Below are 25,209 nucleotides of genomic sequence, written 5' to 3' on the forward strand. Positions count from 1 at the left end.
TTCAAAAAAAAATATTTAAATATTTAAACCCGTCGCTAATGTCGGTGCTGACTTCAGGCTAGCATCGGTGCTAGCGTCAGCGCTAACGTCAAGCTGGCATCGGAGCTGATGTCAACAACCCACAAGCTAGAGCACGGGCTCGTTTTGCTTTTGGGTTGGTTCGGTTTGCTTTGTCCCACGTGCTACCCGGGCTACACAATCCCTTTGGAACGTTGAACTAGGGCTTAGGCCCCCTCCTGCCTGGGCTGAGGCCAACCGATGGAAGTGCTCTTAATGGCTATTGGGTTAGGGTGATAACAGTTACTGTTCACATTTTTCCCATCTCCTTCACCTCCTTCACGCACAAAGTACCCAAACACCGACATCGCCTCCCTCAAACATCTATGAATCCCAAGAAAATCTTTTAGTTTTTAGAATTCTAACCTTCAAATATATTTCTTAGAATCCTAATTTTAATTTTGAACTATTTTTATTTTTTGTTTCACTCTCTCTCATGACCAGGCACGGACCTTAGTACAGCCTGGGGGGCTTTTATTTTCTCTCAACCTAAAATAACATTTAACCCAGCATGAATTTTCTTACTAACATGGGCTATAATGTTTAAGGATCTTAAATTGAGTTTTCAGCTATGAGTGAAGGGCATGAGTGAGGGCCTGGGCTGAGCTTACTTCTGATTTTTAGTTCCTACAATCTATTGTCCAAGCCTAAAAATCTACAAAAATCCACCAAAAGCCACCAAATTTTCTTAATAGATTTGTACTTAAGGTAAAGGGTTTTTAACTGTAGACGTCCCTTAACTTTGCCTAAGGTTGCAATCGGGTTCTCGAACTTTTTTTTGAGGCAATTGCATCCGTTAACTCGACAAATAGTTTCAATTGGGTCATACCGTCCAACTCTGTCAATTTATCCATCAAAATGAGGGGGTAAAAGCTTCCTTTCGAGGTTTTAAGGTAAGCTGCAACACACAATCTGCAATTTCATAATCCAATGGCTACCAGAAATTTGACATTGGTGAAATACGAAACCAAGAATAGTCATGGCTTGATTGTAATTCTTGCTATGAGTCTGGGTTCCATTGCATGCGTATGTTTTTCCTTTGCAATCTCCAGTTTCAGACAAAGATAACTGCTGGAGTCACCATATTCTTGTTGTGGGATTGATTGAAGAATTAATCAAACAAAGATAGATGCCAGAGTCGAACAGAGAAGCGGTTACTTAGCACCTGAAATCCAGAAGAACGCCTTGATATCAGTAAAATCAAACATCTATAGTTTTGGTAGTCTTGATCTCTTGGACTACAGGGGTCCAAGAGATTTGTGGTCACTCACCATTAGATGTAAATTCAACGGTTCACTCACTCTTGTACTCCTTTTAAAAAACTTTTTTGAACCATTGGATTAATATCCAACGGTGGGTGACCACAATCTCTTGGACTCCTGTGGTCCAAGAGATCGGGACTGATAGTTTTGGTATTGTGCTTTTGGAGACTGTATGCTGTAGAAAAAACGATTGGAGGACGGCCATGGCAAGTGCGGTAGTTGAGAGATTTGAAGGTTGGGCTATGTCCAAATCTAGTTGCTTGCCCCCTGAAATCCCTTTCTCTTTCCACAGACCCGTAGTCCAAATCCAAATAATGATCCATTTCTGGGAACAAGTACTCGCCCGTGTTTAGAGCCGGATTCTCCATTGCCTCGGGATTTTGGGGTAGCCACGATGTAGCCTTGGCCACTTCCTGCTCACCGCAGTCTCTCCGTTAAGATCATCCATGTAGGAGAAGTCACGGTCGTCGATGAAATTGACGACAAAGTAGGGTGTGTGTGCTAGAGTGTGGGGAGAGTGGGTGGTGTTTTGAGCGGCTGGGGTGGTGTTTTGGGCCGCTTGGGTTCTAAGGTTGACTGGCTAAACGTCGGGTTAGGGGGAAGACTGGGAGAAGAGAGACGGTGAGCTGTTTCATTGTGCTTTTGGATTTTTATTTTTAAGTTTATTTATTTATTTATTTTTCTCACTTTTTTCAGTTTTTTTTTAAATTTTTAAATTTTTAAATATTTTAATTTAGATTGACAATTTTAGCCCTCAAATTAACAGTCAAATTGACAAAATGACTCAATTGAAACAGATGAGAGAGTTGAATGACCTAATTGCCTCAAAAAAAAGTTCGAGGACCCAATTGCAACTCGAGGTAAAGTTCATGGACCTCTGCAGTTAAAAACCCTAAAGTAAATTTAGCCCGTCCGATTTGCAATTCCTGGGTGAGTCCCTGCTCACGACGGCCTTCCTTGCCCGCCAGTCTAGGAGATAGAGTGCGGGGCCTTGGCTCTGTCTTGGGCCTGTTTCCCTGGTACTTGGGTCTGTTACTCTATTTTGCTGTTTGGGATCGTGATCTGTTTTTCCGTAGACTGGTTTTGGCATCGACGGCTCCCTCTCACTCGCTGGCGCTCTCTTTCTTGCTGCCCCTCTCTCTCTCTCTCGCTGGCTCGCTCGTTCTCGCGCTCTATGTCCATAAGAGCCTCCCGTCCTCCATTCCATAGGTAACAACTGTCCTTCCTTCTCTTAGAATTATTTTCTATGTTTTTTGAAAATTCAATTTCTATATCCCTAATTTGATTTAGGGTTAAAATGTTTGGGTATTTAATTGTAAATTATCTGTGAAAATCATTATCTTTTTTATATATTTTCGATTTATATAGGAATTAGGGCAAATTTCTGAATTTTTTTTAGTGTTTAGGGATTTATACTAGTAGAGATTATGTGCGAATATGCGTTTGTTTCTCAATTGTTTATGAGATTCTGAATCATTCTTGGTGTTTATGATTTGATGTTGTAACAAGAGATGAGTTTGTTCCTCAAAAGGAAGGGAGTTGTTGGTTGAGTACTTGGAAAATGACATTGACATCTTCCAGAGTGTGAATGATTGGGTTGGTATTGTAATTTTCAAGTTCTGATATCTGAAATAAAATTGATAGCATGTCAAACATGATTATTGTTCAATGTGCGGATCTACTTGCTGCGGTGAATTCTGTGGACAATCTCTTTGGGAGGACTGGAATACTAGAAAAGAAATTATATCTGATATTATTGATCTGTCAAATAAACCGGAAGAAAGATTAACACTTGTGCAGCAGGAGCCTTTAGAGAAAGGATCAACCATCACATATGTTCCTACTAGAAAAGGAACGTTGAGCATTGCAAACTATCTCTGTAGGTGTGGCGTGAAGGCTGCTGCCTATAATGTAGCGGTATGTCATGGATTATAACAGTTTTTTCATGTATATAATGTGTGCCGATGACAGCTTCGTTTTTATTGTCATATTGCCAACTCATTGAGTTCCACTCATTATCCAATTGCTAACTCAAAGATGATTCATGCTGCCATCAAAATCTATCTCTTGTTTGCCACCAAAATATGTTTCGTATATGCTTCAAAAGGATTTACTAGAGCTTCAACATCGCGTCATTTACTATTCACTAAAGCTTTATGAATATTTTTTTTATTTTTTTACTAAGAAGTCTTCATTACTATTTTATGAATTTTTCAGATGAACTCAAAAGATGTACAAAGTGTTACAAGCACTTTGTGTATTTTCATGTTATTTAATGAATTATTCTGATTTTTGGAAGTTAAAAGTAGTAATAAACGTAAGCAAATGAGTTTCCAACAGGTGTTAGTATCGCGTAGCACCACGTGTCATCAGCTTCATTTTTGTATCTTTAACTTAAAAAAATTCACAAACAATGAATAAAAAATGAAAAAAAAATGCACCGAAAATTTCTAAAAAAACTCATGGCGACATTATCTTCGACTATGATGTGTGATAATAAAATTTTGGCCTTGGAAAATTTGAAGTAATCATTGGAGGAAGAGTTGTTGTAAAGGAGAGTAGTGATTTTCAACATAGTATTATTGTTAGCATCAGAACAAACTTGACTTTGAGAAATTATTTGAATTTTACATGTCAAAATTATATTTTAAAGCTTAGCCGCAGTAGACATTAGAGAGTTTACAGGGATGAAGCAACAGACATTAGAGTTTATAGGGATGAAGCAAGTGAAGGAGTTTATTCCACTGATAATAGCTCTGTCAATGAGTTGTCAAGCTGCCATTGTGCTGCTGGTTTTGCGTCAGTGGATTTTATTATTCTGAGACCAAGGTAGTCTTTTCCTGTACCTCAGACTGCTTACTGAAATGATTTGTAAGTTGTGTTATTTATTTTGATGCCTAAGGACCCATATTTTGTTGCAGGTTGTGCAAATTCCATGCGGTGGATGGAGTCGTCCTCATTCCATTATCTTGGTAATGTACCAGAAATAAAGAACTGCTTTACATATGTTAAGGTTCGTGCCAATCTATTTAGAATTGGTAATTTCAGAGCACAAATAAAAAAAGCATTGTGGAAAGGTATATCCACGGAGTAGGTCAAAAGTATTTTTTATCATCTGAAAATACACATCCATAAATGCATGTATGAGTTCCCTTAGTTTTGTGTCATGAATTGCTTTGTGAATTGTTTTGCTGCTAAGCACTGTAAAATAGGGAAGAAAGATATTTGCCTGAATAATTTTCATTGAGTCTGAGAGTGTAACTTTATACAATAGATTTCCTATAATGATGCTAAGCTATTCTAGGAATCTAAATTACAATAGGAAAAGAAATATTCTACAACACATAATTACATATTTGTTTCCTAACCCATCCTGTGAACTTTAGGAAGTCATTGACCTTCTTAACACTCCCCCTCAAGTTGGAGAGTGAATGTCGAGAACTCCCAACTTGCGAATCATGGTAGAGAAAGGTTCCTTTCCCAATGGTTTAGTGAATACATACGCAATCTGATTTGTCGAAGTAACAAACTTGGTAACAACCGAACCATCTTGTATTTTGTCCTAAATAAAGTGGCAATCCATTTCTATATGCCTGGTTCTCTCATGGAAAATGGGATTGGCTGCTATATGTAAGGTTGCTTTGTTATCACAATGTAGCAACGCGGGTTTCGGATGCAATATTCATAAATCCTTCAATAATGAACGTAACCAAGATAACTCACAGCATGTACCTGTCATGGCTCTATATTCAGCTTCTGCTGAAGAGAGTGACTGTTTTTTGCCTTTTTGTTCGCCAAGAAACAAGTGAAGATCCAAAAAAAAAAACACAATAACCTGTAGTGGATCTACGAGTCATTGGACAACCAGCCCAATCCGAGTCACAAAAGGCTCGCAAAGACAAATCATTTTGAGAAGAGAAAAACAAACCCTCTCCTGGAGCACCTTTCAAATAACGCAATACACGCAAGGCAGCTTCCATATGTGGTCTGTGTGGTGCATGCATGAATCGGCTTAATACATGTACTGAATACATGATATCCGACCGAGTAATAGTTAAATAGATTAGGCGTCCAACAAGTTGCCTATATTGAGATGGATCTCTAAGCAATTTGCCTGTATCAGAGAGCCTTATGTTTTGCTCCATGGGAAAGTTCACAGGTTTAGCACCTAAAATTCCACCATCCTTCAGAATTTCCAAAGTGTATTTCCGCTGTTAGATAGAAATACCTCTCTTTGATCGAGAGAGACTTCAATGCCCAGAAAATATTTCAAATCACCCAAATCTTTAATTCGGAAACGACTATGCAAAAATTGCTTAAGAGTGGATATAGCCTTGAGATCATTATCCGTAATAAGAATATCGTTAACATATACCAACAGGGCGGTAAAGGACTTTCCATTCCGACATGTGAATAACAAGTAGTCTGCTTTGGATTGAACAAATCCGGCAGCTTGAATAGCTGTTGAGAACTTAGCAAACCATTGACGAGAAACTTGCTTTAAACCATACAACGACTTGTTGAGGCGACACACCAAGTTCTCCCCTTGTAGCTGAAGACCAGGAGGTGGAGACATAAATTTCTTCATGGAGATCACCATGAAGGAAAGCGTTGTTAACATCTAATTGGTGAAGGGACCAATCCTGAGCAGAGCTGCCAGAGCCAATAAATAATGAACAGTAATCATTTTAGCAGTGGAAGAAAAAGTGTCATGATAATCGATACCTTCCAACTGTGTGTAATCCTTGGCCACCAAATGAGCTTTATAATGCTCTATGGTGCCATCTAAGTGGCGTTTCATTTTGTAAACCCAGCGACATCCAATGGGTTTCTTGCCATGAGGGAGGGGAGTGAGAGACCAAGTGTGATTGGCTTCTAAAGCTACCAATTCAGATTGCATCGTGTCCTTCTAGTGTGAATGGGAAGCAGCTTCTGTATAAGAGCTGGGCTTAACATCCTGACTAATAGTAGCAACAAAGGAATGATGATGTGAGTAATGATGGTAAGAGAGAAAGTTACAAAGAGGATACCTCGTACCTTTGGTGGAACCAGACGACGAAGGAGGCGACGGTTTGGGAGACGTCACTTGGTTGCAAACGTAATCACGTAAAGCACGTGGAGGACTGTGATGTCGTTGAGAACGTCGTAAAATCGGTATGGGAGGGGGCTGAACGACGCTGGCAGGAATGGGCTGATCAAAGGTGGAAGTGGCTGGATTCGGAGACTCATAAGGAGAATCTGGTTGGGCCATTTCAAATGGGGTGACAGGATGGACCGGTTCTAATGGTGCTGTGGAGGTTGTGGGGAATAAGTATGAAATAGGAGGGTCAGACATAAAATGAGGAAGGACGGGGGCTGGAGGTGTTGGAATGGATTGAGGGGACGCATAGGGAAAAATTCATGAAAAACAATGTCACGACTGGTGAAAAATTTATGAGTGGTAAGGTCATAGAGCTTGTAAGCTTTTTGACCGACTGGGTAACCAAGGAAAACACAACGTTTGGCTCTAGGAGCGAATTTATGAGGGACATGCACATCAGTAGCATATGCAAGACACCCGAAAACCTTAAGATGGGAATAGGAAGGGGCCTTGCCATAAAGGCGTTCAAAAGGAGTCTATTGGGAAAAAAGTGGTGTGGGCAAACGATTAATCAAATGTACAACGGTTAGAACACATTCTGCTAAAAAATGCAAAAGGAGATGGGCTTGAAAGCGAAGGGCGCGGGCTGACTCAAGGATATGACGATGTTTGCACTCTACAACCCCATTTTGTTGGGGTGTATAGACACAAGAGTGTTGATAAGGGTGCCATTTTGTTGAAAAAAATCTTTCATAGAAGAGAATTCCCCCTCCATTATCAACTCGAATGTTAGCAATGGATGCAGCAAATTGAGCTTTGACAAAGGAGAAAAAATTTGTAAGTAAATGTTGTGTTTCACTTTTGTGATGCATAAAGAATACCCATGTGAAACGAGAATAATCATCCACAATTGTCAAAAAATATTTAGCACCAGAAAAAGAAGGAATTTTGTAGGGGCCCCAAATATCACAATGAATTAACTCAAAAGGTCTAACAGACAAAATTGAACTAGCAGAAAAGGGAAGTCGACATTGTTTTGCAAGTGCACAAACATCACAAGCATTATTGGATTTGAAAGGGAAATTGAGCAAATTTTTTGCCATAAAATCTAATCTAGAGGAAGATAGATGCCCTAATTGGCGATGCCACAAGTCGGTGGATGAGGTAACATGAGAACAAGATGGATGGCTAGCAATGGCAGCGAAGGATCTGAATTTAGGGCTCAGTGTTATTGACGCCAATGCGACCAAGTAATAAAGTCCGCCTCGTTGTTTACCCAAACCAATCGTCGTCTTCGTCGTCAAGTCCTGCAAAATACACCAATAGGGAAAAAAGGTTACAGAACAATTGAGACCTCTTGTAACTTGACTCACATACATCAAATCCACCTTAAAAGATGGCACACCAAGCACATTTTTCAGAGAAATAACAGAGTTCAAAGGTAAAGTTCCAGTAGATGTGATTGGAGCCTGTTCTCCACTTGGCATAATAAATGGCGGTAAAATAGTGTTCTGATGACAGTTGACAAGCAAATTTGGAGAAGAAGTAATATGATCAGTTGCACCACTATCGAGGATTAATCGATGGAGGTGCAACGGTGCTTGTGACAAACCTGAAGAAGTACCAGCAGCATTGGCCTTAGGATTGGAGGATTGATTTCTCCCTTTATTGTTCATAATAGATAATATCTGTTGAAATTGTAGATTAGAGAGTCCATTCATTACCGACTGCATCTCCTGCATTGTTGGACCTTCCTTGACATGATTGACTGAAGACTGAGCAGAATTGTCAAAATTGTCGAACTGAGAACGATTGCCTGCACGATTGGACCGGTTTGATTTATGTTTCGGATGCCCTGGTGGATACCCATGCAACTTCCAACATGTGTCTCGTACATGATGATCCTTATCACAGTAGGAGCAATGCAATGGCTTGCGGTTAGAGGAGTTGGAACGAGAAGAAGAACCTTGTCCCAGTCGAACTGCTAGAGCTACGGGTTCATCTCTTCGAACAGCCATGGCTGCAGTCTCAGTTGTCTCACGTGCATCACTTAAGTTGTGCTGTTTTTCTTCTTGAACAATGGAAGAATAGGCCTGGCGAACATCAGGTAGCGGATTCATCAATAAGATCTACCCTCGGATTGCTTTGTAAGACTCATTTAGGCCTATGAGAAATTGCATCAATTGGCGTCACTTATGATCTGCCCCACAAGAGCAAACTGTGTCATTATAAGAACCCAGTTCATCCCATAATCCTTTCAGCTTCGTACAGTACGCCGCAACAGTCATCTGAGCTTGGGAACGACAAGCGATGTCCCTCTCAATCTGAAAAATATGAGGGGCGTTGCTCTAAGAAAAATTATCTTGAAGGTCTTCCCAAACCTCCTGGGCTGTAGTTGAATATATGACACTATCTGCAAGATCAGGTGTGATTGAATTAAGGATCCTCGAGAGAATCTGTCACATCCCAGGATCGGCTCCGCCGTAGCACGATATTGTCCGCTTTGGGCCCTCCTATCTGCCCTCACGGTTTTGTTTCTGGGCGTTCACGAGCAACTTCCCAATAGGTCACCTATCCTGGGATTGCTCTAGCCCCAAACTCGCTTAATTTCGGAGTTCCCATGACTCTAAAGCCAGTAAGCTCCCAAAAGGCCTCGTGCTAGATGGAGGCGGGCATGTACATATAAGGCACATCATCCCTTCTCCGTTGGTCGATGTGGGATGTTACAATCTACCCTTCATAGGGGCTCGACGTCCTCGTCGGCACACTCGCATCACACGGCAGAGTGGCTTTGATACCAAATTGTCACATCCCGGGATCGGCCCCGCAGTAGCACGATATTGTCCGCTTAGGGACCCCCTATCTGCCCTTATGATTTTGTTTCTGGTAGCTCAAGAGCAACTTCCCAGTGGGTCACCCATCCTGGGATTGCTCTAGCCCCCAACTTGCTAAACTTCGGAGTTCCCATGACTCCGTAGCTAGTGAGCTCCCAAAAGGCCTCGTGCTAGATGGAGACGGGCATGTACATATAAGGCACATCACCCCCTCTCCGTTGGTTGATGTGGGATGTTACAAAATCATATCGTTGCATCTTCTCCATGAAGTATGATCATCTGGACGGCTCTTGGCAAACGGCATTTTTATTGTACCATCTATAAAACCCAACTTGGATTTGGCGTTTAAAGAGATGGTCATGGCTCGGCACCAGGTCGAATAATTATTGCCATTGAGAGGCTTGGAAACAAGGACCAATCTTGGATGATCGGAATGGTAGAGAAAAAAGGGATCGACGGCATTGTTCTTGCCTTCATTGTTCTTGTCTTCCTTCGACGATTGCTCACGCTCCATGATGAGAAGCAATGCCCGAGGAAAGAAAAATTGAGACGGCAAAAAAAGGCAGAGAGCTAGGGTATGTCTTCCTGCTCTGATACCATGTAAAATAGGGAAGAAAGATATTTGCCTGAATAATTTTCATTGAGTCTAAGAGTGTAACTTTATACAAGAGATTTCCTATAATGATGCTAAGCTATTCTAGGAATCTAAATTACAATAGAAAAAGAAATATTCTACAGCACATAATTACATATTTGTTTCCTAACCCATCCTGTGAACATTAGAAAATCATTGACCTTCTTAACAAGCACATCATTCTATCTTTTGTTAATAATTGCTAATAATTGATTTGATCGTATTTTTCATTTGTTTACTTTGAAAAGATAAGGTTCATTTAAATTTTATCTTAACTTTGCACTATATTTCTTTGATTTATTAGGATGAATTCATTTATATACATAGGCAGTGGGTGCTTGATGGTGAAAGGAAGATACCATGGGAGAGAGATGCATTCCATATGCTTTGTCTCAGAAGGATTTCAACCTGGAGTATATGGGAAGCACAACCTCTTCTCTGCATCTAGTTGGAACGCAACTGGGTGTGAAGATAGAACTGTGAGGTTGACCAGGTATGATTATAATTATTAGCTATTTAATATCTGAAATTTAAAAATAAAGAATTTATTGTATAATATATTTGAATGTATTTGCACTTTTGTTAACCTTGAGAACTGAGCTGACAGTATACGTGCATGTTGTAGCCTACATAAAAATGAATGTATGCATGATATTTATTTAACATATGAACCCGCCTGGGTGGCAAAACTGAGTGATTTATCAGGTGCTTATACAAGACTAGCTAATTGTCTAACGACCACTAGGTATATGCCAGGTGTTGAGAATTGGTCTGCATCAAAATTGCTTGGGGAGCATGTTGGTGGATCAGCTGTGTCAAAGATAAGCATAGTTTCGTCAGATGTGACCAACATACCCGATATGAGAAATGGACAAAATGCAGCAATGGAGAACATAGAAACTCCGGTTTTGTTGATTTCTGTTGGTGCAAAGCGGGTATTGACTTCTTGGCTACTAAGAAGTAGGAAGGTAAACAAGAAGAAAGAACAACATAATATCACTGGAAATAGCAATAAATGCTTCAAAAGGATTCACTAGAGCTTCAACATCGCATGATTTACTATTCAATAAAGCTTCATAAATAAATTTTTTTTTTACTAAGAAGTTTGTGGGATGGTAGCATCAGATTGGTGGGTCATCAGAGCTTCTAACAGATGTACGTATCGCATAGCGACATGTGTTATCAGTGGTTCATTTTTGTGTCTTAAACTTAAAATTTTCACAAAAAATGAATATATATATATATATATATATATATACACATATGAAAAACAAATGACACTAATTTCTAAAACTCCCTTGCCACATTTTCTTAGAAAATGCTAAGGATATTATCTTTCGATACCAATTTGTGTATCATCTCTCTAATAGAGTGTGGAACCCATTGTATTGGTGGGCTCCACCTCTATTAGAGAGATGGTACACAAGTTCTAAAGTTGATCTTCCTAGCATGACCCCATTTTCTTCGACTATGACATGTGAAAAAAAAAAATTTTGACTTTGGGAAATGTTAAGTAATAATTGGAGGAAGAGTTGTAGTGAGTAGTGTAACAACCCGATCATAAATTAATATTTAATTATTAATTTATTCAAATAAAAGACAATTTTACCTCAGAAATATTTTAATGATTTAAAAGTTGACTATTGTTTGGGAAGGAATTTGGGGATTTTAGCAGTACCGTTGCGTAGAGCACATCGAGATGAGTCCGTAGACACATAGTGTGCACAAATCGGAGTTGTAACGAAGAAGTTACGATCAAAAATAGTCTAGTGCAAAACAGTAATTATTTCAAAAGGGATTTTTAAAACCTAATTTTGGCTCACAATTCCGGCCACTTTTTGGGGTTGGTCCAAGAACAAAAATGGCTCCATTCACTGTTTTGATCATGTAGGTATAGTCTTCACCGACGGTTTGGAGATTTTCCGATCGCCGGAATTGCTTTGGACACTCACGCGCTGCCAGCTCGTGGGCATTGTTTGGGTGTCCCTCTTGGTCCTAAAATGATTCTCATGTTGTCCCGAGCACGACGGTATGCTCGGATTTCAATTTGATTACCGTTTGACTGTCGATCGGATATTGCATTTTAGGCGTTATCTGGGTTCGATATGATCGGACTTTTGAATCGACTCCAATTTAAAATAATTTTATCTAGGCACCTCTAGGATCGTGTAGAGATTCTCGGATTGAGAATCGGAGTCCTGGATACTCCAATTCAATAATTCAAAATTTAGGTAAACGGTAACCATCCGATCGTGAGATCGCGAGCGATCCGACCGTTCGATTCGAACCAAACTTGCAAGACGTGTTTAGTAAAGTGTGTTGAACCTATAAAAACTCTCGAATTGGTAATCAGATGTCGTGGACCCCACGAGAACTAGAATGACCAATATGGGAATGTAATCGCTTATTCAATCTGGAGTCTTTTCAGACCATTCCACCTGTCAGAAATGTTGAAAATAGGCCTAGGAACCTTCGTAAGTTATGTACACGCACTTTTGAGGCTGGGGGTCAGGATTTTGATTAAATATCTATGGTTGAGCTATTTTATTAATTAAATATTTTAATTGCTTAAATAGGTACTCGGGCTTCATTGAACCCGCAGGAAGGACCCTCGAAGGGTCAGGCTAGCTCGGATGCTCAATGAGTGGACTTTTGTTTTATAAATGAATTTTATGCAGTAAAAATTTTATTATCTCTCTTGAATGAATTATTTATGGTTTTGCTTTCCAAGCAATTAGTTTGATTCCAAATATTTTTATTAAATTCTATTTATGTTTAAACGTGAATGGCTTGGAAGGTAGAAAAGGAGATGATAAAAGGATTTAAAGATTTAATGAGAAATAGAATTATAATTTTCCAAGAAAGGTTTTTAAACCACCATAGGTACCCAAAGTGTTGCCTTTGGATAATATATTGCCTTCGGATAATTTGTTGCCTTCGATTATAATGATGTACACGAACATTCTAGTCGCCTTCGGTTGGGTCAGCGCATGTTTGACAGTTGCCCCACGAGTCTTAGGGTTATCCAGATCGTGAGGAGCGAGAATGCGGCTCAGATTGACCAAGTATTCCCTGAGTCTTGCGAGGAATGCAGCTCGGGTGACTTCGTGTTTCCGAGGCCTGTGAGGATGTGTCGCTTATGTGACACTTGGAATTGACGGTATAATGTGGGAAATAAATATAAAAATCATGGAATTGACGGAAATATGATGGGTATACCTAGGTGGAAAAGAATTATTCCTTTAGAATGCTTTCAAAAGGTTTTGATGATTTGATTGAATGCATGATCAATTATATGTATATAAATATGCATGTCTTAATTATTGTACGAATATAGAACATGTATATAATTAGATTTTCAAATGGTTTTAACAGTGGGGTTAGTATGTTAATATTCTATTTTCCAAAACTTTATTTTGTCCACTCACACTTTTAAATGTTTTGCGCCCTATGTAGTAGTCGTGTACGAGAGCACCAACACAGGGTGGTCATCACTCATCACTCCTCTTTTATCTCTACATAGACAAGCACAGCTTATTGAATCATCTAAGCTTATGCAAGACAAGCACAGGGAAATACCATCTTATTCGAGGTAAGCAATCTGAATCCTAGTTGGAATATCCTTGAAACAAGTTTTCTTTTTTTGCTTTTATTTCTAAATACTAAAGCTTTGTGATTTCACTTCTATTTTTAATATTTTGTCTCCAACCCATTGAAATTAGGGTCTGCTTATAGATAAAGAATTTGGTTTGTCTCAAATTATGGAGAAGATCTTTCTTCTGCCCGTTGGGATTGTATTGTTACAGCTTGTGGTTCATTGCTCTGGTACTGATTTGAAGGTAAAACATGACAAAACTGTCTAATTATAGTAAAATTTATTGTTTTGAAGATAATCAAATATAGAAAGAAAAAAAGAGAGTATTCCTCTGAATATTGCTTAAACGTGTTTGGTTGGTACTGCATTTTCTGTTGAGTATTCCTCTGAATGTTAAATCGGGACCGTTTAGCTTCGTTTGATTTTTTTTTTTTTTTTGGGTTCATGTAATTCGGGCAGGTTCTTGTTTAAATATGAAGAGAAGAGTAGTTGCAAGGAACTTGTTTAAACCCTTCATATGTTTTTTATAGTTTTAAAAAATTATAAATTTTACAAAAATGCAATAAAATAATAGAGAACTGACACAGTGAGAATCGCTACACTTCAGCAACGCTCCAAAAGGATTCACTAAAATCTTCAGTTGCGATTCTGTCCAATTTTCGGTTTGGAAAGAAAAGAAAAAAAAAAGATGTGTAATTAAGAGAGAAATATGATGTATAGAAAAAAAGAAAAAAAAAAAAAAAGAAAAATATGTACAATGGATAAAATAATAGAGAAAAAGGTACAAGAGATAAACTAAGAGAGAGATGTAAACCCATAATCAAATTCCATTACATTTTCTACAAGTCTGCATAACAAAGCTTAAATCCATTACAAATAACAAGGTATTACCAGATTCTGGTAAGGAAGATGCCATTAACAGAGCAAATAGCTAGCACACTAACATCCCACCCACCCATTAACATAGAAGATACTTGAGTACAACTTCATTTGCACACTGGATGAAAGAAACAGGAAACTTCCATCTAAGCTTCTCATATTCCATTAAGGGTGACCACAACTTTCCGCGCAGTAGGATAGTCACGATGCTCACACAACCATATTCCCTGAAGGATATTACAAGGAAAAATTATGCAATCTGACATATCAATAACATAGCCACGATTTGAAATTTTGCTTTCCTAGAGAGCCAAACAATTAAGCAACGGAAACTAGTTGTCCATCATACAACATACAAGAATATGCACATGTACTGCGTATTTGAAGCTTTCCAAAAAAACAAAAACAAAAACGATAACCAATAATTGAAAACCATAGTGCTAATTTCATTGTACCATAGTTATTAGTTTGTTAATTGCCTCAGCTGCCCCTTGGAAGTTAAAAGGCCTTGGTAAAATCTTAAGCACAAGGCCTATTTTTATCTTCCCCAGTTTACATACTCGAGTACAAGAAATAGCAGCCTAGTGCAGCTTCTTAAAGCTAGGTCTGAAAATGTTTCACCATTGACTTCCTGTCTTCAAAACATTTTACAAAAGACATTGCTAGTCCATGTTTTTTTTTTTGGGGTCAACTATTTCTAGTTTTTTTAATTTACATACTCTGTCTACATAGAAAATAGTTCAATTAAGGATCAAAACCAATTTATGGAAACTCCAATTCTAGTAACGAAGAATGTACAGCATGCAAGTGTATTCTCATAACAACTTGTTTTGCAGCTAGTAATTTCGTTACTGCTTTGTGGTTCACCTTCCTTAATCATGATGCATTTTTATGCCCATAATTTACTTGTAAGTTCTTTTCTCATAGCTAATAATTACCCCACGCCCAAGAAATTTACTCAGCAGAGAATCCATGAAAATCTTGCTAAGCGATAGATCATAAAAGGTTGAGAAATAAGGCTCTTAATAAGTAGAAAACTTCTGAACGTTAATTATTGGTTTCACCGACCTGCCAACTTCCCATGTTAAGCTTTCCATTTGTAATTGGAACCCTGCATGAGAACAAGAAACATGTAAATGCCAACGAGGCTACATATTTTCAAAGCAAAAAAGTAGTTTCAACCAATCCAATAAGGTATCCTCACGTCAGTGTGCAGCCAAACATTGATGATTTAATATGTGCCGGCATGTCATCTGGGCCTGAAAAACTTACATCAATCAGTATCAACATTTGGGAATGAATGCAAAGAACCAGATAAATAAGACCACAATTAATATGTACCCACCCCAAACAAAGGGTTATTTGATCAAACAGAAATTTTGGGTACAATATCAATCATATGTAACTATATACGATGCAACCCAAAGACCTAGCCAATCAAGTTAATGCTGCATTAAGTAACAATTTGGGTTAAACAGAGAAAACCAAATTATTCCACGGACCAAGAGATCAAATGAATCCAATACCAACCTTCAAGGGTATGCTTCCATGGTGCAGATGTCCCCTGAAAATAAATATCAAAACATCACGTTATCTATGTCCTTAGAATAAGGTATACTGCAACTGCAACGTGAGACATTATAGGAAACAAACTAACCTCAGGAACTATCCTATTGAGGAAAGTCTCTGTATCATCACGAACATCAGAGTCATAATTCTCATTGATAGTAAGAGAAGCACTAGTGTGCTGCACTGGAATTTTTTTTTTTTTTTTTTTTTCAAAACAAAGGGTAAAAAAAAAAATAGTTAATACTAAAAGGCAATTTTGAATTTTGAACATGACAAGGGGGCAGGTATTAGTTTAGCCTTGGGGCTTCGCTAACTTACAAAAGAGATGTGCAAGGCCGCAGTTGAAATCTGACAATTCCTGGCCAATTTCCTTCACTATCTGAAATAGAAACCAGTAGATATTGAATTGTTGAACACAAAGTCATAATTGAATTGAAGTTGTGCTTAAGAGTAAAACACAAACTTGTTTCAATTGAAGGCCTTCATCATAATGAGCGGTTATGTCATAATCGAAAACACTCTGTGGCTGTTAGGGTTCAAGAGTGAAAGAGTACCTTAGGGGTGATGAGATGACAACCCCTCCTCTGCGGAGGCAGAGTTATGGTCTTCTGGGCCCACTTGGGACCAGCTGCTGCCATTGAATTGGGATCGTTGACGGTGGTGCTCGGGGCCCTGACCAAAGAACACTTGACGACGCGAACCGGAGAAGCTGACAGTCCCAATGACACCGAGCTCGGCAGCATTTGTATTTCCTATTGTCTGGTCTAAAAGCCCAAATGTTGGAATTTGGGAAATGCACTGGTCGTTGAAGAATCTTTCCCTAACAATTGTTTGTTTCTAGGCTTTGTAGCTTTGTTTGGTCTAATGACTTTTGTGTGGTTGTGCCAAGCCCAACTCGGGCCTATTCCTTTCCTGCCATCAATTTCATTCTTCTACTTATACCTAGAGTTGGAACCGAAATTGGAAATTACACACGGTTCAATTCGGTTTGATTTTTATAAAAAGTGTCTAGAAGAATTGAACCAAACTGGACCTATGCGGTTCCAGTTTGATTCTGCCCAATTTTCAGTTTGAAAAGAAAAAAAAAATATAAAGATGTATGAATAAGAGAGAAATATGATGTATAGAAAAATAGGAAAAAGAGAAAAATATGTACAATGGATAAAATAATAGAGAAAAAGGTAAAGGAGATAAAATAAGAGAGAAAGATGCAAATAGATAAATATAAAGAAATATGTGGAAAGGAGAGAAATACGAAACATACCAAGAATGGATATGGTTCACCGAAAAGAAAAAGAAATTGGGCTAAAGTAGTTATTTAGTTAGGTATTAATTGGAACTAAGACATTTGTGTATTAATTGGGTTAAAATCAAGGTCTAAAATATCAAGGGTTTCAGAAATATCGGTGATCCAAAAACACGGATATATCGATGGAAATATCGAGGAAATATCAATATCAATAAAAATTGAATAAAAATCACTGAAATTGTGAGAAAAACTTGGAAATTTTTATTGAAACTTTAGAGGATATTTACTTGGTCAATTGTCTATTATTTTACATACAAAATTAGAAGGAAATGCATGTCATGGTGGGTTTGAATGATTTAAGTTGATTATGTAGCGACCTGACAAACACTATGACTTCAGAAAATATGTAATAATTAGTGAAAGAAAATCAAACACACCATAATTTTTTAGTTATAATAATTTACTACAATATATTACACTTGATACCTATGATAAGATATATAAGCTTATATGAGCTTGAATAAAAAAAAACAAAGATAAAATATATGAGTAACTTCGTACCACATAGAAAGAATTCCTGTTAAGTTCAAACTTAGTATCACATATAATGAACAATATTGAAACTCAATAGTGAATAATAATACAACTCCGTAATATATAACCACAAAAAAAAAAAAATACAACTCCATAATAAAAATAATAAATAACATTAAACATATGCCTAAATTTATACTAAATAATATTAGCTTGCAAAAATTTTAAAGACCTTATAAATATCATATGTCGTAGTTATATTCACATACTCATCCGCAACGGGGTGGATAAGGCTCAGCAGGAGGAAGGGAAAGGAAGGGGTTTGAATCCCCTTGTGTGCAAGAGCGCGATTTCTCAATCATTTTTCATTTATTTAATGGTCTGGTTCAATTTTTGAGTCTAAGTTGACTTGTTTGTTTGGTCAACACAATTTTTTTATTTTTTTTTAGACTCGGTCCGACTCGATTCCCCAATTCACCGATTCAAATGACCCCCTCTACTCATACCCCATATTCATGTGTTTGAACCAAAACAAATATTCATATGTGTTCTTCGGAGAATTGTTATTGATTAAATTTTCTTGTGTGTTTTACCCTTAAAAAAAAAAAACCAAAGGAAAAAAGAGAAAGTGTACATTGGATTACTTTTTTTTTTTTTTTTTATTGAGTGTCAATAATAACTCTATTTCTTTTGGTTACAAGTCAGCCACTTTTTTTTGGTTAACTATCAAAGTTGATTTCAATTTCATGTGTTTTTCTTTTTTTTTTTAAATACAAGTGATAGTGAAGGCTACAAGGGGAAATGATTTCTCATGCACACACTGTCAAGAAAACATGAGGTTCGAACTTAAGACCATTGGCTACAAGTCAATTATATTTCACTGGGCTACACTCCATTGGCTCTTTTTAAAAAGAGTTTTAAGGAGCAATAGTTCTTGAATTTTTACCATATTTGCATTTGGTCCTCTAACGCCATGTTTGGTATGCCTCACTGGATTGGACTGGGTTAAATAGCACTCGAAACTTTTGTTTGGTAAGAGACGAGACTAACTTAAATGAGACTGTAGAGTCCAATAGTAAAAAAAAAAAAAAAAAAAAACATCTCACTCGCTCGTCTAATACAGTGAGCCTGAAAAGTGGTTTGCTAAATAGCACGCTCGCTAAATAGAACACGTGAGTCCGACACCTCTCTTTAAAAAATATCATAATTTTATTTGTTTTCTTTTAACTAGCCCCTTGGCACATGCTTGGTTTTATTTTTTATTTTTATTTTTATTTTTAGAATTAAGAAAAGATAACATGGATAGTTATTTCCATAAAAATAGGACCTATTATCTAATTTTGTTATTAGAATGGGTTTGTTTGCAGCATTTTTTAAAGATAAAAATCCTCATGTAAAGTTAAATATTACAATTATTATTTTGACATTGCATTTGGAAAATCAAACTATAGTAATTTACAAATGTTCGATATTTTTTTGATATTGAAACAAGTTTAATAATTCATGATGTGATGCTTTCTTTACCGCAAGCAATTGTTACATTGTCAAATTATATTTTTTAGTTTGAAGTCAAGAGTCAAATATACAAAAATTATATAATTTTTTTTAATTATTGTTTTAATTGGTCCTTAAAAAACCTAGAATTACATAGAGTGAGCTTAGCTCCTTTAACAATGTTTCGACCAACTAAGATTAATCTTGAGAAGCCAAAAAATAAATATCATAATTTTATTCTTTAAAAAAAACATAATTTTATTCATTTTCTTTTTATTATTATTTTAAATCTTTTTTTTTATGTTGCTAGATATTGTTATAAGAATTATTTGTCCCTGAACTATTTATCTTAAAAATCTTTGAATTGAGTTTCTTTGTAGCATTTATTTATCTTTTAGGTCAAAAACCTCATTTAAATTTAAATATTATAAGAATTATATTTTAGTTTAACACAACACCAAATATAGGTCTTCACTATTTTTACAATCCAATTTTAGTTCGACGCAGCACCAAATGTAGGTTAGTACTTAGTACTTAATTCAACTTAGATCAATCCGAGTTAATTCGAGACAATCCCAAAATATAATCTAGTCCACAATAATGTGCCGCGCCAAATGACCCCAAATGACTACTACTAGGGGTGGGCGCGGTCCGGTTCGGTCCGGTTCTCACCTCAAACCGGAACCGAAACCGGTATTATTTAATCCGTCCGGTTCGGTCCGGTTTAGGCAAAAAAAATTTCAAAAACCGGCCGGTTCGGTTCTAACCGGTTCCGGTCCGGTTCTGACCGGTTCCGGTTTTGAACCGGATTATTAATTTATTATTTTTTTAATTTTTTTTAAAAAAAAATTTTTTTTAAATTTTTTTAATAAAACAATTATAATAAATAACTTCTTTTTTTAGCTTAAAAATGAACAAATAATCCAATTCATACATTTAGAAATTTTTTGAAGTTGAACTTGGAAAATTAGTGATTATAGAAGTTAAAAAATGGCATTAGATTTTAAAATTTTGTAAAAATATAAATATAAAATATATGACCAGTCCGGTTCGGTCCGGTCCGGTGCGGAGAGATGTAAAATCAGAACCGGAACCGGTTGGAACCGGTTCGGTCCGGTTTGTTGACTTTTTTGGTCAACCGGTTTTTTTTCCGGTTTTTTTTCACCGATTCGGTTCGGTGTTCCGGTTTTCCGGTCCCGATGCCCACCCCTAACTACTACAGTCCCTCAACCGCACTTCTGTTACAACTATTAGTCCAGCGTTAAATATTCTGTCAAATTTAGGAGCAAAACAGTCTTTTTAATGGTCAAAACATCAGCAACCCTCTCCTCTTCCCAGCAGCCCCAACCCCCACCAAGCCACAGTCGCCGACCACCCCCTTATTCAGCACACGAACACCATCGATGCCATCCCCACCCAAAATTGATCTCCCCACCCAATCATCCCCAACCCATGGCACATGCCCATTGTACAGACACGACACCCATTCTCATCGCCGCACCCACCCATCTTTGTCTCTCTATCTATCTCTGTCTTTATCTCTACGTCTCTTTGTCTCTCTAGTATTGGCTAAAGGAGGTGGAAGGGTTGAAATTGATGATTATGATGATGATGGGGTCGTGAGATTGTTTTTCGCTGGTGATGGTGAGAATGGTGAGTTTGGATATGGAGTGGTGGAGTTGGTGTGAGCGATGAGGGTTGGACCGCAAATGACTATTTTGCCCCTAAATTTAACAGAAAAAGTAACATATAAGGACTAAAATGTGAAGTGGGTACAAATTCTGCGCCTAAAAACCGAAAAAAAAAAAAAAAAAAAAAGGCAAAGGAGAGGCATGTAAGAATTCTTTAATGGAAGTTTGTCCTTAATATATTAGTTTATTGGATTTTCTTGATCGGAAGGTTTCAGGCTCTTGTTATGGAAATAAGGCAATTTTCAAGAAATAAATAAGGTGATTGGTTAAGAATGGAAAGAATCCTCACATTTACGCAAGAATCCCAGAGTTAGTGGCTGCTCATATGAGAATTGAGAGTTGAATAAAGAATTGAGAATTGAGAATTGAGAATTGAGAGTTGAGAGAGATGGTTTGGAAGTGGTGGTGGATGTTGACAGTGACGGCGATTGGAGTGGTGGCATGGGGCGTCCCTTCCGAGCAGCAGCGTCTGGTTACTCGTATTGCGTTTGGATCATGTGCCAACCAAAGCGCTCCTCAGGTCTGTCTGTCCGTCTGCACTCTGCTCTTTTTTTTTTTTTTTTCCTTTTCTTCTTCTCACCTCTCAATAGCTTTGCCATTTTAGCAAACTAATTTTGATGACAACACATGTTTCTCTAATTACAGTGCTTATTTGACTCACACTTCATCAGTTATGATTTCCTAATTTATAATAATTTATACAAATTTATAAGTCTGCCAAATGCCAAAAACAATTCAAGAACACATAGTTGGAGATGAACCCACTTCCACTCTTCAGTTTGACCACAATGGCAATCTCCTCATAACGAAATCTGAATCCAACTGGCCATTGATAGGTGACGTTTAGGCAATCTTCCTCTGCACATTGTCCCTGCTTTTACTTTCTGCTAGTGAACCCTACTGCAACTGTTGCTTATTACTTAGCTGTTCAAATGGCATTATATTGTATCAAATCATCTATCGATTTGTTTTGCATCGCAACGAAATTTCATCTCTGAAACTTTTGTGAATATATTTACTTCTTTTTTGTTTCTCAGGATAACTTAAAATTTTCGGTTTTGTGCAGCCCATCTGGAATGCAATAATCTCATTTGATCCCCAAGTTTTCATTTGGCTTGGTGATAACATTTATGGAGACATTAGGCGTCCTTTTAAACTATTTGGAAAAGAAAGAACAATTGGACCGTGGAAGAATGCCCCAAGATTTGTTCCTTCTACTGAGCAGGAAATGAAGTCTAGATATGAGAAAGCCAAGTCTAACCCTGGTTATTCTCGTCTTCAAGAGAATACTAAGGTGTTTCATCCTCACTTCTCTGACTGAATAGTTGTTGAGATCCTTATGCTTGCGCATATGTATTTTCTTTTTTATATAATTATTCTTCGTTCTAAGTAGTAGCATGTCAATCTTGTAGGTAATTGGCACATGGGATGACCACGATTATGGATTAAATGATGCAGGAAAAGAATTTTCCGGGAAAATAACTAATCAAAGACTTCTCCTTGATTTCTTGGATGAGCCGGAAAATAGTCCACGGTGAGCGACTGTTCTCCCCTTGTAGAATTGTCATTATGGCCTTACTGATATCCAAAGATGCTGATGTTGTCATTGTTAAAGCCTCATTCGCTTTGTATGAATAACATCATTAATTTTAACTCTATCTAATTGTGGTGAACTGCAATATAGTTGTTCGTAATACCTAATTATTGCTGATTATTTAGAATTATTTTTTTGCTTCAATTGTAGGCGCAAGCAAGACGGAGTTTATGCATCTTACACACTTGGCCCCATGGGTAGACAAATCAAGGTATCAAAGTGAACGCTTCTAAGTATCTGTCTGAAACATTTCTTCTTATGGAATTCAAATTGGCTTTCCCAGGAAAGCCTATCAAGTAAGCAAACAACTGTTTTCAGTAAAATTGTGTTTTGCTCTAATTACGGGCAATAAACTTCCTCAGGTTATACTATTAGATACTAGGTACCACCGAGACCCTTTACGTAGTGATGGAACTATTTTGGGACACTCACAGTGGGAATGGTTAGAAAAAGAGCTGAATGATTCTCCAACAGCCGTTACAATTATTGGATCTTCTATACAGGTATGCTGTCAATTTATGCCAACATTATATTAGGTAGGTTGGTACTATGCTTGGATCTTCTATACATTAATTTATGCCTACATTGTTCTACATCAAGCTGTTAGCTATGTAATTAATTTACATGTGTGCTACTCCCTAATGCTTGGCTAGTTGGGTTGTTTGGATTTGCCTGTGGTGTCTGCAAGTTTTGTTAATAATGCATACATTTCAGTAATTATCTTTCTCCCAATTCAGGTAATATCAAATCTGTCAGCAACCACTGGGCCATTGTTTTACATGGAGTCTTGGGGACGTTTTCCAAAGGAGAGAGATCGGCTATTTAAATTGATAGCAGATAGTAAGGTGGTATATGTATGCTCCATGATGCATATTTTCAATTATACTTCTTTCAGTAGCGATTTCTAATTAAGATACAACCAGCAGATGCATGAAGCAGGGTATTTATTTTTTACTTTTACAACTTGGTCTGAGAGGAGAGGATGCTTAGATCAGCTCTTTTACAAATCCTTTTCCTTGTAGAGGGATGGAGTGTTTTTCATAAGTGGAGATGTTCACTTTGGAGAAATTACACGTTATGATTGTGCCACTGGATATCCATTGTATGATGTTACTTCAAGTGGGATAACCCAAGCAGTTGAGAAAGTAGTCCCACCACCGTTACATTTCTTTGTGAGATTTCTGGCATGGTTAACTCCTAACACTATGAGAGTTATGGACCAAAACTGCAGATACAGGTCGTGCACATATGGTATGCTTGTCATTTTAAATTTGACATATCTGAGTTTCCTGGCGGAACATGTCAGGTTTTTTTTATTTTCTGGATGTGTATTTTCTTCAGGCATGTCTAATTTCGGAGCAGTTGAGATAGACTGGGATGCGACTCCTGTGACATTGAAGATTCAAGTCAGGGATATAAACGGAAATCCTGTGACAGGTGTAACTACATCGCTATCGGAACTGCAAGCAAGAAATTCCACCTCTTCAACCACCAAGAAAGCAAGAGAGCATCACAGGCACTGCTCTCTTGAAAGCACTCTACCATGGATTGTTAGATATCGCCTGGCTATTTTAGCTTACTGTGCTGTAGCGAGTATGTTTATCTGAGACTTTCAGCTTTGCTATTGAATGCTTCTTGCATAGAATGTACCTAGCTGCTTTTTTTCTACACTGCATGGGAAACTTTCAGTGTTTTCAGCAAAATCTCTTTATATCATATGGACTGGATAATGGAACAAGAAAAAGAAAAATAATTTTTTCGGGCTTGACTATAAAATTTAAATAGACTTAATATATAAGGGATTCAGGTCGTCTAATATTCGGATGTGCATTTCTTTCATCAAATCAATTTTTTGTTTGTTGTTTTTTTACGGGGTACCATCAAATTATGCTCAATTGATTGCAACTTTATTTGGTTTTATCTGTGTTTGCTGTCCTGAGTGTTATAGTTTTCCGTTCGATGTTGCAGCTTTTGTCCTTGCTTTGATAGGAGTAATTTGGGCTAGTATATTAGCGTGCAGGAGATGCGCCCGCAAAAGAAAGTGCGACTGACCTGCTCAATGATAGATGGTGGTAGTTTTTTAGTTCACTGCAGTGATGATCATCAGGGGAACCTAGTTTTGACTTTCTAGTGTGTAGAATTTTGTTTTTGGAGGCATATAAAATTTTATTCACCTAATAATTAGTGGCTGGAGATGTAAAATTTCTGATTAACAAATATATGTTGTGAAACTTATCTTTATACTGTTCATTGTTCAAGTTAGTAGGGTTAGTGCCCGTTTGGCATTGCTTATTTGGGGTTATAAGTGATTTTTAAAAATTTTTGGAAAGCTCAGCCTATTTGGTAGACTATGAAAAAATCACTTATTATTAAAAATTGCTGTGAGAGAAAGCTATAAGGGAAAGCAGCTAATGAGGTGCTTTCATTTTCTGATTATGCGAGAATCAGCTTCGAAGAGGCACTGGTTTGATGATTATGCGGGAATTATTTTCTGATTATGCGAGAATCAGTATCCACAACACATTTAACAAAAAGTTTACCAAATCTCAAACTGCTTTCTCTCACAGCTAATTTCTCTCATAGCAAATTTGACAGTCATTATTTTCACAGCACAGCAATGCAAAATTGGCCTAGGGTGTTAGAGTGATGAAGATGCAAAAAGGGAAGTGCTGTTATCATTTATAACTTATATTTTAAGTTTCAAATATTGGATTAGTGGATTGGTTGATCACTTTGA

The 25,209-nt window shown here is 37.4% G+C and overlaps 2 protein-coding genes and 2 long non-coding RNA genes across 10 annotated transcripts; 3 read left to right on the forward strand and 1 right to left on the reverse strand.

Annotated features, from left to right (window-relative positions):
- Window positions 1,818-10,905, forward strand: LOC109949115. 6 transcript variants are annotated; one of them, XR_002271604.1, is made up of 5 exons: window positions 1,818-3,236; window positions 4,005-4,148; window positions 4,241-4,332; window positions 10,172-10,360; window positions 10,624-10,905. It is a non-coding gene; the product is annotated as an uncharacterized LOC109949115 (long non-coding RNA). The 6 variants fall into 6 exon arrangements; XR_002271599.1 differs by having other exon boundaries at window positions 1,818-2,528; window positions 2,829-4,148; XR_002271600.1 differs by having other exon boundaries at window positions 1,818-2,338; window positions 2,396-4,148.
- LOC109949116 lies at window positions 13,318-16,514 on the forward strand. 2 transcript variants are annotated; one of them, XR_002271606.1, is made up of 3 exons: window positions 13,318-13,459; window positions 13,590-13,706; window positions 16,444-16,514. It is a non-coding gene; the product is annotated as an uncharacterized LOC109949116 (long non-coding RNA). The 2 variants fall into 2 exon arrangements; XR_002271605.1 differs by lacking the exon at window positions 16,444-16,514 and having other exon boundaries at window positions 13,590-13,798.
- LOC18777507 (UPF0047 protein C4A8.02c) lies at window positions 14,254-16,828 on the reverse strand. The gene is made up of 7 exons (XM_007209599.2): window positions 16,465-16,828; window positions 16,229-16,289; window positions 15,999-16,093; window positions 15,872-15,905; window positions 15,546-15,600; window positions 15,410-15,452; window positions 14,254-14,568 (listed from the first exon to the last, which is right to left on the reverse strand). The coding sequence occupies exons 1-7, from the start codon at window positions 16,651-16,653 to the stop codon at window positions 14,497-14,499; spliced, it is 549 nt and encodes a 182-aa protein (XP_007209661.1). The 5' UTR covers window positions 16,654-16,828; the 3' UTR covers window positions 14,254-14,496.
- Window positions 21,065-24,734, forward strand: LOC18776505. The gene is made up of 9 exons (XM_007210753.2): window positions 21,065-21,398; window positions 21,945-22,172; window positions 22,291-22,412; window positions 22,623-22,683; window positions 22,835-22,975; window positions 23,210-23,317; window positions 23,495-23,723; window positions 23,814-24,065; window positions 24,441-24,734. The coding sequence occupies exons 1-9, from the start codon at window positions 21,267-21,269 to the stop codon at window positions 24,521-24,523; spliced, it is 1,356 nt and encodes a 451-aa protein (XP_007210815.2). The 5' UTR covers window positions 21,065-21,266; the 3' UTR covers window positions 24,524-24,734.

This window comes from Prunus persica, chromosome G5, assembly GCF_000346465.2.
Source record: "Prunus persica cultivar Lovell chromosome G5, Prunus_persica_NCBIv2, whole genome shotgun sequence".
Lineage (NCBI taxonomy): Eukaryota > Viridiplantae > Streptophyta > Magnoliopsida > Rosales > Rosaceae > Prunus > Prunus persica.